The sequence below is a fragment of the Serinus canaria genome, chromosome 5 (assembly GCF_022539315.1).
Source record: "Serinus canaria isolate serCan28SL12 chromosome 5, serCan2020, whole genome shotgun sequence".
Taxonomy (NCBI): domain Eukaryota; kingdom Metazoa; phylum Chordata; class Aves; order Passeriformes; family Fringillidae; genus Serinus; species Serinus canaria.
In genome coordinates this window covers 38,776,567-38,791,319 of record NC_066319.1, presented here as the reverse complement: position 1 = coordinate 38,791,319, position 14,753 = coordinate 38,776,567, and the positions used below count along the sequence as shown (strand labels likewise).

Genomic DNA, 14,753 nt, shown 5'->3' with positions numbered 1-14,753 from the left:
AGGTGCCTGTCAGTTTTCAGGCTTGTAAGACAAGTAGAAAATCCATATGCTATCTCTGTACCATATATCACAGAGCAATACAGCAAAGCTAAGCAAATGACAAGCCCTGCTTTTTAAAGAATACTCTGTTTCTTAGCAAACTATTATCCAATATGTAGTTATAAATATTTTTTCTCAAATTTGTTATACTTTAAAGTGGTAGTTATGCAGGGAGATGTACAATAGTTATACAGACATGAAGTTTTGCTATAAATGAAAACCTGCAGAGAATCAGAATATCAGGTTGGGAGGGGGCCTAAAGGTTTATCTGGTCCACCTTTTCTTGGTAGAAGCATGGTCGAAACAAGATGGTCTACATGAATCTTAGAACTGTCAAAACATTTGGGTATCCACCACTTTATGGGGAGATTGTTCCCATGGCAAATTGCTCTCATTGTGAAATGTTTTTCCTCTTCTGCCTAATCAGAATCTCCCCTGAATTTTGTACTTATTATCTTTTACATGTGACTACTTGTAAAAAAAAAGTCTCCACTTTCTATGTTTGCATCAGAAGAAGGCTTTGCTTCAAAGGTTTTATGTTATTTTCCCAGACTTTGGTGACCCAAACACAATATCTTATTAACCTATAAAAAAACTTCACTTTTCCTTTCCCACTGTCCTGCATGAGGGAGCCTCTTCTCACTGCATTGTTGATAGCACCCCAAGAATCCACATTCCTTCCCAACCTGATCTTTGCAGTCATTATGGTTCCTAGTAAGCCTGCCTCTCCTTCAGTCCCGAGTATGACTCATGCAGAGGTCACTGTATTCTCTTTCCACAAACCTAAGCTGTACCCTACTAGCAGCATAGTTTCCTCTTCTGCTCCACAACTCAAACCTGCCAGACACTGGTGCTCAGCCTGATCTCCAGAGCCAGCAAAAAAGGGCACAAAGTGAGCCAGGGTCACCTTAACCAGCAGTGGCCTGCAAACAGAAACTTTGCAGAAAGGACATGTCCCCCACTTGCAATCTAACACTTTGGCCCCTTCCTTTGCCACATGAGCTGGTAGTCAGGCAGCCTATCCTATGACCTGTCACACCAGCTGTCTCTGCTGTTAGGTAATCCACCACAGAGCACCAAGGAATACACTGCAGATCAGCACCCCCTGTCACTCCTGACTAACCGTAATGCTGCCCCTTTTTTCCATTCTCAAGTCTCTATAAAACAGATTGGTGAGAAAGAATATACAAGTAATTTATACTGGAAGGCCTTTCTATGGGCTTAGTGTTGTACAAATTAAAAAAGGAGAAAAAAAAGGAAAAAAGGGACATTTTTATCAAACTGGTCAGAAGTCTTTCATAGTGTTGCACACCAACCATAGAACATGGGACAAAACCCAACAATGGGCCTAGAAAGGTTAACAGTCCCTTTTTGAGCCTGGCAACATGGAGCCCATTCACCTAAAAATGGAAAAGTGAGGTATTCTGACATCTAAATTTACGGACTTCAGTAGGTTTGTGGGGGACAACAATCAGAGCCACACCTTGAGGTCTGTACAATATTACTGTATTTGTGAAAATACCTCTGAAAATGGCACTGACTTCACTTTCATATAGATGCCAAACTTAGTCCTAATGTTTACATGGAGGTAAAAATCTCAGCTACTCAGTTAAAACTGCATTTGAAGTTTTCAAGTTATTCTGGACACTGCTCATTGTGTTGCTTGGTCTCCACAAGCATTTGTCAAGGCTTAAGTGCTGACAAATACTGCCCTGATCTCTGTTCTATGTTATTTCTTCCTCTAGTAACTTCACTAGTAAATCCTTTGGGTGCAAATCCTATACATAGCATAGGCTATCAAGCAGGACTTCTAATCACCTTTGAACTGAAGTCAAAGATTCATGGAGTTTATTATAGTTAGATTCCAAAGGACAAAGTTGAAAGCTTTATAGCAGATGGAGTGAGAATTCAGTTAATTTCTGTTCTGGGGAACTGAAGCAATGAATATGAGTACTATTACACATGCTAAGACAAACAACAATAATGAAAGAGATCTATTAGCAAAATTTTGTTTCTTTAAACAAGTATCTTTTAAGAAATAAGTAAGAGGAAGTAACACTAATTCACTCTTCCAGTTGGACAAATCTAAGCAGATAACAGTCATTAATCATCCAGACTTAACCCAACTTTTTGAACCAGAATAACAAGTAGCAAGAAAAAGCCACTGTTGCTTCTCTATTACAGAGACAGTTACAAACATGACAACTGACAGTGCATTTTAAAAAAATCATGGAAGTTGTGACTTTTATTACTTTGAATCTTGAGAACACATTTCCAAGCTTTGAACACCCCACATTTTGCCATATAATAGAATACTGTCATGTAATAAAAACTGCCTGAAGCAGGAGAAAAAACCCCCAAGACTGAACATTCTCCGTAACACAGATCTCTATACATCACCAATGCACCACTGCTGCAGCATTTGATCCCATCACAAATACATGTACTCTCAGAGAAATTCTTCTTTGACCAGGCAACTCATTTTGAAGATCTTTGACATACATTAAATGAGTAAGCCTACCCTGTTGTACCACAGTAATTGCTATAAATTCAGCAGCTGAACCTGAATCTTATATCTGGGGTCTAATCACAAGACCATTACTTTCCTGAGAAATCAAAGATGTTCCAGAAATCTATTTGTAAATTTACTAGTTTCAAAATTAATTTTGTTGGAGGGGGGTTGTTCAGTTCTCTAATACTTACTGTCTGCAGGAAAATTATGTTCAGGTTTCCTTTGAACAAAATATAAAGAAGCTGTTCCAAGCACAAAGGCAAAACCCTGAAGAACAGGAATTTGAAGAAGTATGCCTTTCACCCAAAGTATTGATTCAGCTTATATTCAATGAACAATCTGTGTAACATCTACTCTGACAAGCACTCCAAGTGGAGCATTGTGGAAAAACACATTCTTGGAGAATTCCAATTTACCTGTGCATCAGGACTAAAGAAAAAACCAGCAAGTTATAGTACAGAGTCCGTGCATTGTAAGAGGTTCTAAAACAACCAAACCACCAACTGCCTTCTTAAACTATACTGAAAGCTAGAAGGGACCATGTGATGGAAACACTTCAAAAGATGGGCATGGAGCATACATGGTATATTCCCTGCTCACATAAAGCTTCTCTGCTTCATTCCTAGAAAAGGAGAAAAACTATTGCTCCTTTGTCCTCTTTACTTAAGTGAAAAGTGAACGAGGCATTTTTCCTTTGATCCCCCTCAGAAGGGATAAGAAAATGTTTCAATCATTTCCTACCTCTATGCTATCTTCACTAAATACATAGAAAATACAAACTGTTCCATCAAATTGCCTCTTGAAGTTGTCAGCTATTTTCATGGTCTCATTCTTATCCACAGCTCTAATATTGTTTCAGTATAAGAGGAGGAGACCTTGAAGGAAAATGCAACAATTACTAGGCACACTACTGCTTTATGGTGCTAATAGTACATTACCATCTTACACTATTTCTGTAGTGGAATATTGATTGGAATATTTACCTTTTAGAAAATTTCAAAGTTATCACACACTGATGTTCATGTTACACCAAGCTGCTTAGATCTAGGAATGCTAACAATTAATGGCACTGCTTAACAATGGTAGTAAGTTTCTTCTAACAAACATTAAATTATCAATTTCATCATCAGCTTAATAAGCAGCAACAAAGCTCCTGTATTTTCACAGTCAAAAATACACTGCAGCTGGGAATACAACCTGAAACCATGTGATCAGTCCAGTCCTCAGTTCAGCAACCAGACCCACCATCCAATTTTTTTCATAAACCCTGTTAATGGGTTGCACTGAAACAGAGGTCAGAAGATTTGCACACTGACTCCAGTACCAGCCATTTAAGCCTGTAAATGCACTACAGCACTGAATCACACAAGCTCAAAATAAGAAACATTAAAATTATTCAACTTTACAAACAAGTGTAATAAATTGAAAAAACTACAATGGCTTCCAAAGGCAATCTGAAACCTTAAATTAGTCAAAACACGTAGACCAGTAGCATTTACTCAGTTATTCAGTATTACGGGTTTTTTGGTAGAACATTGTTTAACATCTTCAAAAAGGCTTTTGAACTTATTTTGTCTTTCAAAAAAGACACCACATTAAACCACAAGATTCCCTGAAGGGAAGGAAACATTGTTGGAAAATACTGACAAGAATAAAAATTACTCTGTTGCAGAGAGACAGAGGCAGATAGGATATTGAAGTAGCAAATGGACTGAAGAATCTGAACTTGAGAAAGGGGAAGCCTGTGTTTTCCCACTGCCTATTTGCGCTGCACTCTATCCCTAACTAGACACATTTCTTGAAGTCATGACATTGAACATTTCAGAACCCATAAATGTGTCACTACTGTTGAGTTCAGATGAAAACTGACACCAAGTTAGAGCCCAGCAACTACCTTCCAGAAAAATGGGGTGTACGTGGCATTTCGTACACCTGAAATCTTTCTAGGATTTCCTGGTCTGTGATTTGGCCTATCAGATAACACAATTCTCTTCCTGCCAAGACAGCACAGATGAGAGCACTACACTTTCATAGTCAGTTAAGAGACAATTAAAAGTCTTAAGAATAACTTTGGATACAGAGCTCGTAAGGTACAGCCACCTGCAATTACAATTCATACTTTAAATGTAGAAAGCCTAAGGTAATACACCTGTTAATAGAAAAGATCATAGGCAACGAGTGAGTAAGTAGTCTACAAAGCCACATTTATTTGCACATGTACAGAACAAAGCAACAGATGTTATTGTTTTCCATACAAAATTATATAAAAACAGTATTCACCTTCATAGATAACACTATACCACCTTAGGTTTATTAAATACATTCAGAAAGCATTCTTGCACGCACACAACATTAGTATCAGGTAGTCCCAAGTAACTCCAACACTGCAATGTAATTATTCCTAGTGGTATGAAGGGATCAAAGATTAGTCTGCAACTAAAACAAAAAGAATCCTGGCTGAGAAGCAAGCTGAAGTCTTTCTTCCACTGGCCACCAAAACAAGGATCATCATTGAAGAGATTAGCTATATGTAGAACATAGATGCAAATACTACCAAAGCACCTGCAGAAAGCAGGTAAGAGTGGTTTTCCAGACTGACTTGAGCTACCTTGGCCAGTGTTAACATTCCCATTTAATTACTGCTTGCCTATGGATAGGAAATTTTTATAAAACTGGAAGATAGACAGAATTGACTAAGAGCTTGCAGTTACAGAAGAAAACAAAAACTATAGATTCAAATCAATTACTTTGCGTTCCTACCCAGCACTGGAGAGATTATTTGCTTTACTAGGCCTTAAAATTCTCATTCTTGCAAGGAATAGAGGGGAAAGGCAAAATTTTGTATTTCCTGCAATGCTGCCTTCCTACATATAATCTAAAAAGAGGAATTTAATTGTCAACAGGACATCTCAAACAATTTATTTAAAATGCACATTTATTTCTACAAAAAAAAGTGTATGATACAGAAGAAATTATCACATCTACTTTAAAGGTTTACCTATTAAAATATACAGAGGATCTTAATGAGTACAGGATATTTAAAAAAAAGATGCAAAGGAGTGTTAATCTTTTATTTTTACATTTTCAGGAACTTCACATACTTTTGGTAAGTAACCTTTTACAAAATTATGTAAAAAGTACAAGAATGCCTGGTAAACAGTCTGCATTTTTCCAAAAGATTTTTTACAGCATGCAATTCTTAAGGCAGCCTTCTCTTCCTCCTTACAAGGAATCCTTTCACTCAAATAATCTTCTGCTGCAAAGATTAGGCTAAGGAAGCTTGGTCTCTTCTGTTAACGCCTTTTGTCTTTCCTGTCTGATTTACGGTCTCTTTCACTCCGTGAAGTTCTCTTGCCTGACCGACTACTTTCTGATATAGATCTCTTTCTGTCAGACCTTGAACTTTTATCCTTTGAGCTTTTAGTATCTCTGCTACCACCTTTTGAGGACTTGTGACTTCTATCTACTCCTGAAGCATCCCTGCGCTTCCTGTCTGTGCTCCTTCTGCGTTTTCTATCTCTGTTATGCCCCCTGCCTCGGCTTCGACTTCTACTCTCACTACTGCTAGAGCTACTGCTGCTACTGTCCCTGCTTGTACTCCCACTTGTAGTGCTGCTGCTGGTGGAACTGCTCCGACTGGAACTGCTGCCAGTACTGGAACTACTTGCACTGGTAGTACTGCTTGAAGTGCTACTGCTACTACTGCTGCTGCTACGGGCATGACCAGTTTTGTTCCCTGCCCTACCCCTGCTTCTACTCCTAGTCTTACTCTTACTTTCTGCACTCGGTGTCTGATTCTGCTCTGCCTGGGCTTCAACCACCTTTACAGACACCACAGCATTTTCATCCTTGTCTGTCTGGGGCTCTGTATCCTGAGTGGACTGAGACAACTGAGGTGATTGTGCTAGTGGCACAGACTGTGGCTGAGATAGAGCCTCAGCCACAGATTCTGTCTGAGCTTCAGGTGTTTTCTCCTGTGTTTCTTCCAGTTCAGCATTATTTTCTGTTTTGATACCCTTCTCCTTCTTGGGAGAAGGAACATTACACACTTTTTCTGGCTGAGCATCACACTCTGTTTCTGGTTCTATTTCTTTGCCATTTTCATTTTCTACAGGTTCTACACTATCTGCCTCATTCATTTCAGCCACATCCTGATCATTATCCACAGGCTGAATGTTTTCACTTTCCTCTTTTACAACTGTGACCTCCTCATGCAGACCATCCTGTTGCTTGTCATTCTCCCTCACCTCAGTAGGCTCTTCTACTTTCATCTCTATATCATGTTTCTGCTCATCCTCTTCCTGTTCTTTTTCTGCATCGCTATGCCCTGAACCTGAACCTATTTTTCCCTTTTCCTCCCCTACCTCCTCCATTTCTACATCATTGTGCTGATTACCTGTCTCCATCTCTTCCACCTGCTGAGCCACCTTACCCTCTTCCTGCTCCTTGTTCTGTTCTTCCTTCTTTTCTTCATTGTGCACCTCCTGATGCTCTTTTTCCTTCACAGATTGTCTTCTGGGTCTGGCCTCCATTTTGTTAATCTGCTCTGCAAATTCATTTCTCCTGCTTTCAAAGAGCGCTAGGGAATAAATGCATAAATAATAGTTAAGATAATCTCCAGACACTGAAGTCTACTTACCCTTTAACTGTGAGCTAGTTATCAAATTGTTCAACTTATAAACATTGCAACCTTGCCCTTTCTGAAGTAGCAAGCCATTCATGCATAATGAAACAGACTGCTAGTTACCTTAAGAAAACAAAGCAAAGGGGAGAGTAAGCTCAGCTGAGTATTCAAACAGTAAAGCCCTAAATCTAAGCTAACAAAAACTTTTTGACTTCATTAAAATCAAACCAACCAACAGTATATCAAAAGAATACCTTAATTTCCCAGTATTTACCTATTAAGGTTATACCACCTAAGGCAAACAAAAGACAGTCAAAAAAAGCAAAAAGCTAGCTAGGTGTTAAGAAAGCTTAATACTGTAGGCTATCCAGACAGGTGAGTTATCTTCTCTTACCCCCCAACCAACAAAACAAAGAAAAGCACCTATGAAAAAAAAACAAACCAATACATTCTTAGTTTAATAAAAAAAGAACAGTAAGACTACCATCAATCGGAGCATTTTAAATGTTCTCCAAAAGAAAAATATAGTCATCCTGTGAAACAAATGAACACACATTGAGGTAAGAAAAAATCATCATAAATTTATAATGGCACGATTAAGAAAATACTTCTCAAATGCTTCGTAAACACCTGCAGTTCCTTGCATCTTCACAGAATCTGCCTTTTCAAAAATGAAGTTGCTGCACTTGGATACATCTCGGTACTAAAGCCAATATAAAGGACTGTTTTAAACACATTCCTCTGAAATTCTGCATATGCAACTTTTGACTTCTTGTAAGAGAATCAAATCCCATTCAAGATAAGTCACTGAAAGATTAATTTCCACTTATGATGAACACCCATTTACGAAAATAGTTTGTCCTAAGCATGAAATTAATGTATTTAAGCAGAGACTTAAAATAAATTTGTATAGCAAACAAAGGGAGGCAAGAACAAGGACCTTTGTATCACAAAGACCCTTACCATTCATCTTTTTCTGTGACTCGTCCATCAGCTTCTGCGTAGCAGGACACATTCTGCCAGGTATGTAGAATAAATGAGGTTTTGTCTTTGTTCTTATGTATTTAATTATTTTAGCATTATGTTCATTCCATTCTTCTTGCTGAGAAATGAAAGAAAATAACCCTGAGATACACAAGAATAGTTTAAACAAGAGAAAGATCAAGACCAAAACAAAAACTCACCAACTGAGCAAGCTCAACCTTTTGCTCCAATAACCGCAGCTCTGTCTGTTTAGCACGTCTTTCTTCAAACAGTTCTCGCCTCTCATTTTCAACTTGCTTTCTCTCTTCCTCTGCCTGCACTTCAAGTTTCTGCTCAATTTCTTGTCTTCTCTTTTGCTAAAATACATGAAATCAAATCTTTATTTTTTTTCTACATCAAGAGAAAGTGTTCTAGTTTGATCCACTTAAAAATCTTCAATTATTTACACCATTAAAGGCATTCTTAAAAACACATTAGGAAATACCTCCTGAACTACAGCTAATGGAAGAAAAGAGTGTCACTGCTTGCTGGCACCTTACTTTTTGTTGGTTTAACTATACAGTTATGGGGCACACAGTGAATTTCTGTGTGCTTTACTATCTTTCAATTTGGACTTAAATTTTCAACATAAGCTTCAATATGCTGGGTTTTTCTCCCCAGTGGCAGAAAAATAAAAGGAATGTATTTGAGCTACCAGGGAAATCAGGTAAATTTCCCACTTGGGAGAGAAAGAACTAAACTCCTCCAGAAACAAATGAAGGACTGCAGATTGGTGTTTGTGACCAACAAAAATTAGATTGTGAACACTTCCAGTATATTAATTGCTAATTATATAAATTACTACTATCCAGGAATGCTGTTTGTATGCCCGAGACAGCCATGTACTCAAACTGTACAATAACTGTCCATAAAAAATTGGAATTTACTGCCTGGACAACAAAATAGCTGTGTTGTAAAACTCCTCAGGCCTCGACTTTGATGTATAGCAAGTGTACATGTATGAACAAAAAAAGATCTCCATAGGTACTCAGAAAATTTTGTAAGGAGAGGTAACTCTTCAAAGTCTCTTTGTGCAAACACATACTGCTATAAATTAGACAGGGACTCCATGTTTCTAGACCATCCTGATAAACAGCTTTTTGTTCTAATGCAAGCAGGCAAAAGTGAACTTTGGTCTTATGTGCCACATGACAAATTAGGTAAACCACCCAAATACTGCATCTCAAAGTAATCAATACCAGCACTGTGAGTCAGTTCTGCTGATACTATACAGAAAATGTTTTAAGTTTCTATCTTTCTTTCTATCTGCTTCAACTGGACTGCTGAAATTCAAACTTTAAAACATTGCTTTTAATCTAAATGTTATTAGTGTTAACTGAATAACTCATTTAGTGCCACAGTAAACAAATACCACAAATTAAAAGGGAATAAAGTTGCCACCATCCCATACACAAGTTTTTTAAAGTAATCACTAAGCTATGCAAAGCCTTTGCTTCAGTACAATCACACATTTATTTATTAAGATCAGAAATTCTGGTTATCTGTACTGGAGCAGAAAATACAATTTTAGACAGACAGCATAACCAAGTACGGATTTCTGTATACTTGGTTGTAATTTAAACATCTGAAACACACCAATGTAGGCACTGCTTACAGTGATCATACCGCATCACTATTATTTCCAGAAATAGCCTATGACTTCTTACATAGTTAACTGATTAAATTCCATTTAACATTGTCTTTTTGTTTCCAGAAAAGTCAGAAACAGGGTTAAAAAGTCATAATAAGAATGCCTTTCCTGCCTCCCACCCTCATTCCCCTGAAAAAAACAAACCAAAAACCTACATGCACTCTCACCAATTCGCTGCACCTGCAACCTACACTGTGGGGAACTTTCATTCTTACTTGAAATAACTTAACCAAACAATTTTGCTTTATTATTTACAATCTAATAGAATTAAAAGTAAGTACCCTCTCAGTAGCAATAGCAACTGTGGACTCCTGTTTAAATTTTTGAAGAGTGCCCATCAACAAGCCAAATATACGTCGATTCCTGAAAAAAAACAAACCCACAACAAAAAGAAATTTGAGATTCAGTTCAAGTACTGAGATTGTTATTTGTATAAATAATTGGAGAAACTTTCCACCTCAAGGCCCAGTAGTACCCAAGGCCATTATCAACAGAAAACATACTGACTCTGCCAACAGTCCAGGATATAATTTACAGTGACATATCATTTTGCTTATGAGTAAGACACAGCTCTTATGCGTAACACAGAACAGCTAGCACAGGCAGAACTGGAAGCCTGCACATTTTTCATCTAGAAATAATAACATGAAGAAAATATTTTAAAAAATCTTAAAGCAGAGAGGACTGAAGAAAAAAGTCAAGTAAATACAGTGTGAGCTATCAATAAGGGAGCAAACTGGGGTTTCTAAAAAGCATACACTCTCCTCTCCACAATCTGCTTAGACTATTACGGAGAAATGGAGCCACAGGGGAGTGAAAGTTTATCTATCAGAGCTGCTCAACAATGAGACACTGCACCGTGGGATGAAAACAGAACTGCTCTTATTCAATTAGGTGCTGTTTTGAGAAAAATAAGTAAAATTCTTCAACAAATTCCCTTCTTCTGAGCAAGAACTAGTTTCTTGACTTTCACCTTCAATTGATTTTTATTCAATCCCAAATTAAGTCGTTACAACCTGATGCAGACTTTCTTATTTGACTTGAACCTGATCAAGTGAGAAAGGAAATGCTACAATCTTCCCTAAGTACCACTCTATTACAGCGGCACAAACCTCACATGGAAAGGTAAAAGTATATTAAATAATAGAAACAGGAACAGAAATTGAAAGCCAGAGATCACTGAAAGTGCATTTGTATATGAATGACATCCCAGAAGACATTGAGCAAAATCAGGAGTTCAGGGGATGCTGTCCTCTTAAAGAACCTCCCTCCACCAAATTCATAGAGACTAATACTGATTTTCTCATCTCCCTAGAGACTACTGAACTAAATAGCAGTAAAACTACAATTCTTAGGCAACAAGCTTCTAGTGCCTGAAGATCTAGGAAGTTCAGTAAGAATTTTGAAGTCTCCCTGTAAGGGAAACAATTAGAACCTAGTAAAGGAAGTCTTGAAGTGGGGTTATAATTAAAAGAAGTAAGCAAAGTTCCAGTTTTCTGTGCCAGTTGATCTGTGGGGACTTATCAGAGAAGATTTCCATAGTTCCTTATACCAGTTCTAATTCTTCTGTTTATTTGGGGTATAACTATTATTGCACCAGGTGACTTGCAGTCTGAAATGGATGCAGTCCACGAGGTCAAACACAGATGCAAATTTGATTTTCCAATACCTCAATAGCTCTTACCAATAGAGCTGCATTTCAGTTAGAATTTTACCAGCCCTGAGAAAAATACAATATAGGAAAAAGGAGACAGACATAGGAGGAATCTAAAAAGCAGCAGGTGAAATGAAGGCAAGACTGTACACACAGTAAGAAATCAAAGTAGCACGAGAAAAGAAACATGATGGAATTATTTAATTAAAAAAAAAGAGTCAAAGGGAGTGAGGAAGCATATCCAAAACCCTACTTCAACCAAAAAATAAACGATGAGCCAAGAGAGCTGTAATAATCCAAGACATGAAGCTACAGATATTTCTGTCTTACTCAAATGACGTTAAAACACTAGCACTAGCAAACCTGCTCCTGTAGGTGGCCTGAAAAGTAGAATCCACGTCAGTTATGAGAACACCACACAGGTTGCTGCTTGTGAAGTAATTTCAAAGAATACTTTTAAAATTTAATTTTATACCATAATGGTGACTCTTCAACATAATCTTTGATACACAACAGCTTGTGTGCAATATCTTTTAAATCTAAAGCTACTTTCTACAGTAGAACTCAAAAGTACCATGTTTGTGTAAAAGAGATTTCTGCATACCTCTGTTTTCCTTTCTCATCCATATTTTGATCTTGTATAAGGTCTCGACGTGTTCGCTCTTTGGAGGTAGCAACAACAGAAGATGGCAACGCTGGCTACAAGAGAGAAAAACAAATTACTTTGTTCATTGTGTTGCAGGTAGGTCTCCTCTTGCACAGCTCCATTTACTATGTATTACCTTTTTAATATCATCATCCTCTGCGTCGCTTTCTTGGCGTGATTCTCTTCTTGTCCGACGTTCTCCACCCAGCCTGAGGAAGAAAGCCAGCATCAGAGAACATGAATTTAGGAGAGAATCTCTTCCAGAATGAGAAAAATACAAGCATGTCTAGTCAGAAGAACCAACACTTGGTGAGAACCTCCCCACTGTTCCAACTACCAGTAGCTAACATTTAACAGAAATAATCTATTGTTTATGAAAATCAATGAGACAGAACAGTTTAAATTTTAATACAACTTGCAGAGTAATAAAAACAGAAGAATCTGCAAATATCATATTTGCCTTTAAAAAATACATTTGGAATTTTTATTTTAAATGCCTGTGGATTTCCAGAAACCTCTAAAATGGCTGCTGGTATAAAGGGATCACTAGACAGATTTAAATGCATTGACATGGAAAGGTTGGTGCAATTCCTTTAACAGGAAATGCTGTTCAAATACCTACCAAATACCTATGGGAGAAAAGCAGATGGATTACCACTTGAGACATGTATGAACTAAGGTTTAAATAAAGAGCAACTTAAAATAAGTAATTTAAATAAAATAAATAATCCTAAAATAAATAATTGAAGTTGAAGTTTTTTTCAGCTTTGTGGCACAGCACTTTCCTGTTTCCCAGCTTCACTTTCTGCTAACTCAAAAATTCCAAAGTTAGCTTTGCTTTGGTCAAGAACTACCACTGCACATTAAGTGCCCACAGCACTTTAGCTCACTATTATCAGTCACATCTGATGGATTTGCAACCAGATGTGAAAACTCAAACCCGAGTCCATTGTCACATTTCCTGTATTCAATGTATTGAACAGGTCTCAGGCATAATTAATTTGCACTGCAAACAAATATCACAACTAAGAAGAATATAATATAGCAGATAGTACACAAAATAAAACAAACAAAAAAAAATCTTTGTATTGCTATATCTTTATATTATTACTACCATCTTTATGTTGCTCTAAGGTATGAAAAAGATTTCACCGAGTGATTTGCTGTCACACAAATTATTCCCAACAAGTCTTCAATAAGTAATCTCCAAAGAAGACAGTGAAAGTCCCCAGTTAGTACCAGTTTCTGGTTTACTGTTACAAATTCTCATTCAGAAAAGCAAGTTGGCTGCATTAGTTTTTGCACTCACCTACTTGATGCACCTTCAAGATCCCTCTGTTTGGCTGGGGGTCCTCCTCCACTATCCGAGAATCCACGCCTAAAAATAAAACACTTGTGGTCTTAGAACAAGTTAGGTTAATGCCTAGACCACTTCAAGTTTGCACAATTAAACTATAATTTTGCTTTACAGTCATGATTAAACATAAATTTTACTCAGCTCTATCACCATTTACCGTCAGTACTGCAGTTGCTTGTGAACCATCTAATTTCACCTTGAACTTCTGCACTTATTTAACTGAGTAGCTACACTGAAACAAGCATCCCATTGTGTTCAAATAATCTTATCTGCAGTAATTTTCAGGATGTGGTTTCATCCACATGTATTTTAAAATCCCTCCTAGAGACCCTACCAGTTTTTAAATCAGCAAGAGACTGATTTTGAAGGATTTCAAAGACAAGATCCCAGCCACCACACAAAATCTCCCTTCATTTTGACGTTTCCCCTTATTTTTCAGCCTAACAGCGGAGAAGGTCGGGGAAAGCCACCCGTTTAGACTTGTTGCAACTTAAAATGAAAAGGCGCTTTAAACTTAACCCCCAAAGCCCCGCAGGGCAGCTCTGGCGCTCATTCAAACAGTACCGCAGAGAGCACCGGAGGTAAACGAGGAACACACAACACTCAGCGCAATGGCACGAACCACTGCCAGGGAAAGGATGGATGAAATTCCACTGTCCGTCCTGCGCCTCCTTACCTTAGCAATAAGCTCCCACGCCCTCTACCTCCACCGGGGCCTGCGAGGGCTAACAGCCTGTTTTGAGGGGGCCTGAAAGAGAAAGTAAGCGCTGTTAGTGGTGCCTGCCCGGCCCCGGGGCGCTGCTGCCCGCCCGGCCCAACGGGCCTGCGGTCTCTCCGTCCTGCGCTCCGCGGCCGTGCCCCACCTCCGCGGGGCAGAGCTCTCCCATCGCCGCCCCAACGGAGCGGGCACGGCCCGCAGAGGGACGCGGGGACCCGCGGCCAGCTCCGCGCCGCCCGTTCTGCAGGCCCGACGCGCCCCCCCCCCCCCCCCCCAGCCGCCCGGCCCTTCCTTGGCGGGACAGCGGCGCGCCGGGCGCTCCCCGCCTCACTCACCTCACATCATTGGGGTCCCGGCCCGTGAGCTTGCGGATATTCTCGTCCACGTGCTTGAGGCTTTCCTTGGCTTTCTCCAGCTGCTCCTGCAGCGCGCGCACCGCCACCGCCATCCCGCCCGCCGCGCGGCCTGGCCGGGCCCCGCGCGAGGCAGCGCTGGGAAACAGGGGGAACAGGCCCCGCCCACTCCGGTG

The 14,753-nt window shown here is 39.1% G+C and overlaps 1 protein-coding gene across 1 annotated transcript; it reads right to left on the bottom strand.

Annotated features, from left to right (window-relative positions):
• Positions 1 to 4,738: 4,738 nt before the first annotated feature.
• On the bottom strand, positions 4,739 to 14,725 carry PNN (pinin, desmosome associated protein). Its single transcript, XM_009101901.4, has 9 exons — positions 14,560 to 14,725; positions 14,183 to 14,254; positions 13,459 to 13,527; positions 12,286 to 12,358; positions 12,108 to 12,202; positions 10,131 to 10,212; positions 8,360 to 8,515; positions 8,139 to 8,277; positions 4,739 to 7,130 (listed from the first exon to the last, which is right to left on the bottom strand). Exons 1-9 carry the CDS (start codon positions 14,670 to 14,672, stop codon positions 5,845 to 5,847), a joined length of 2,085 nt encoding a protein of 694 aa, XP_009100149.1. The 5' UTR covers positions 14,673 to 14,725; the 3' UTR covers positions 4,739 to 5,844.
• Positions 14,726 to 14,753: the final 28 nt, after the last annotated feature.

Coding starts and splice junctions, on each gene's coding strand:
- PNN (XM_009101901.4), bottom strand. CDS start 14,672: ATGGCGGTGGCGGTGCGCGCGCTGCAGGAGCAGCTGGAGAAAGCCAAG. Junction 12,203..12,285: donor AGGATGATGATATTAAAAAG/GTAATACATAGT, acceptor TCTCTCTTGTAG/CCAGCGTTGCCATCTTCTGT. Junction 7,131..8,138: donor GTCACAGAAAAAGATGAATG/GTAAGGGTCTTT, acceptor TTTATTCCCTAG/CGCTCTTTGAAAGCAGGAGA.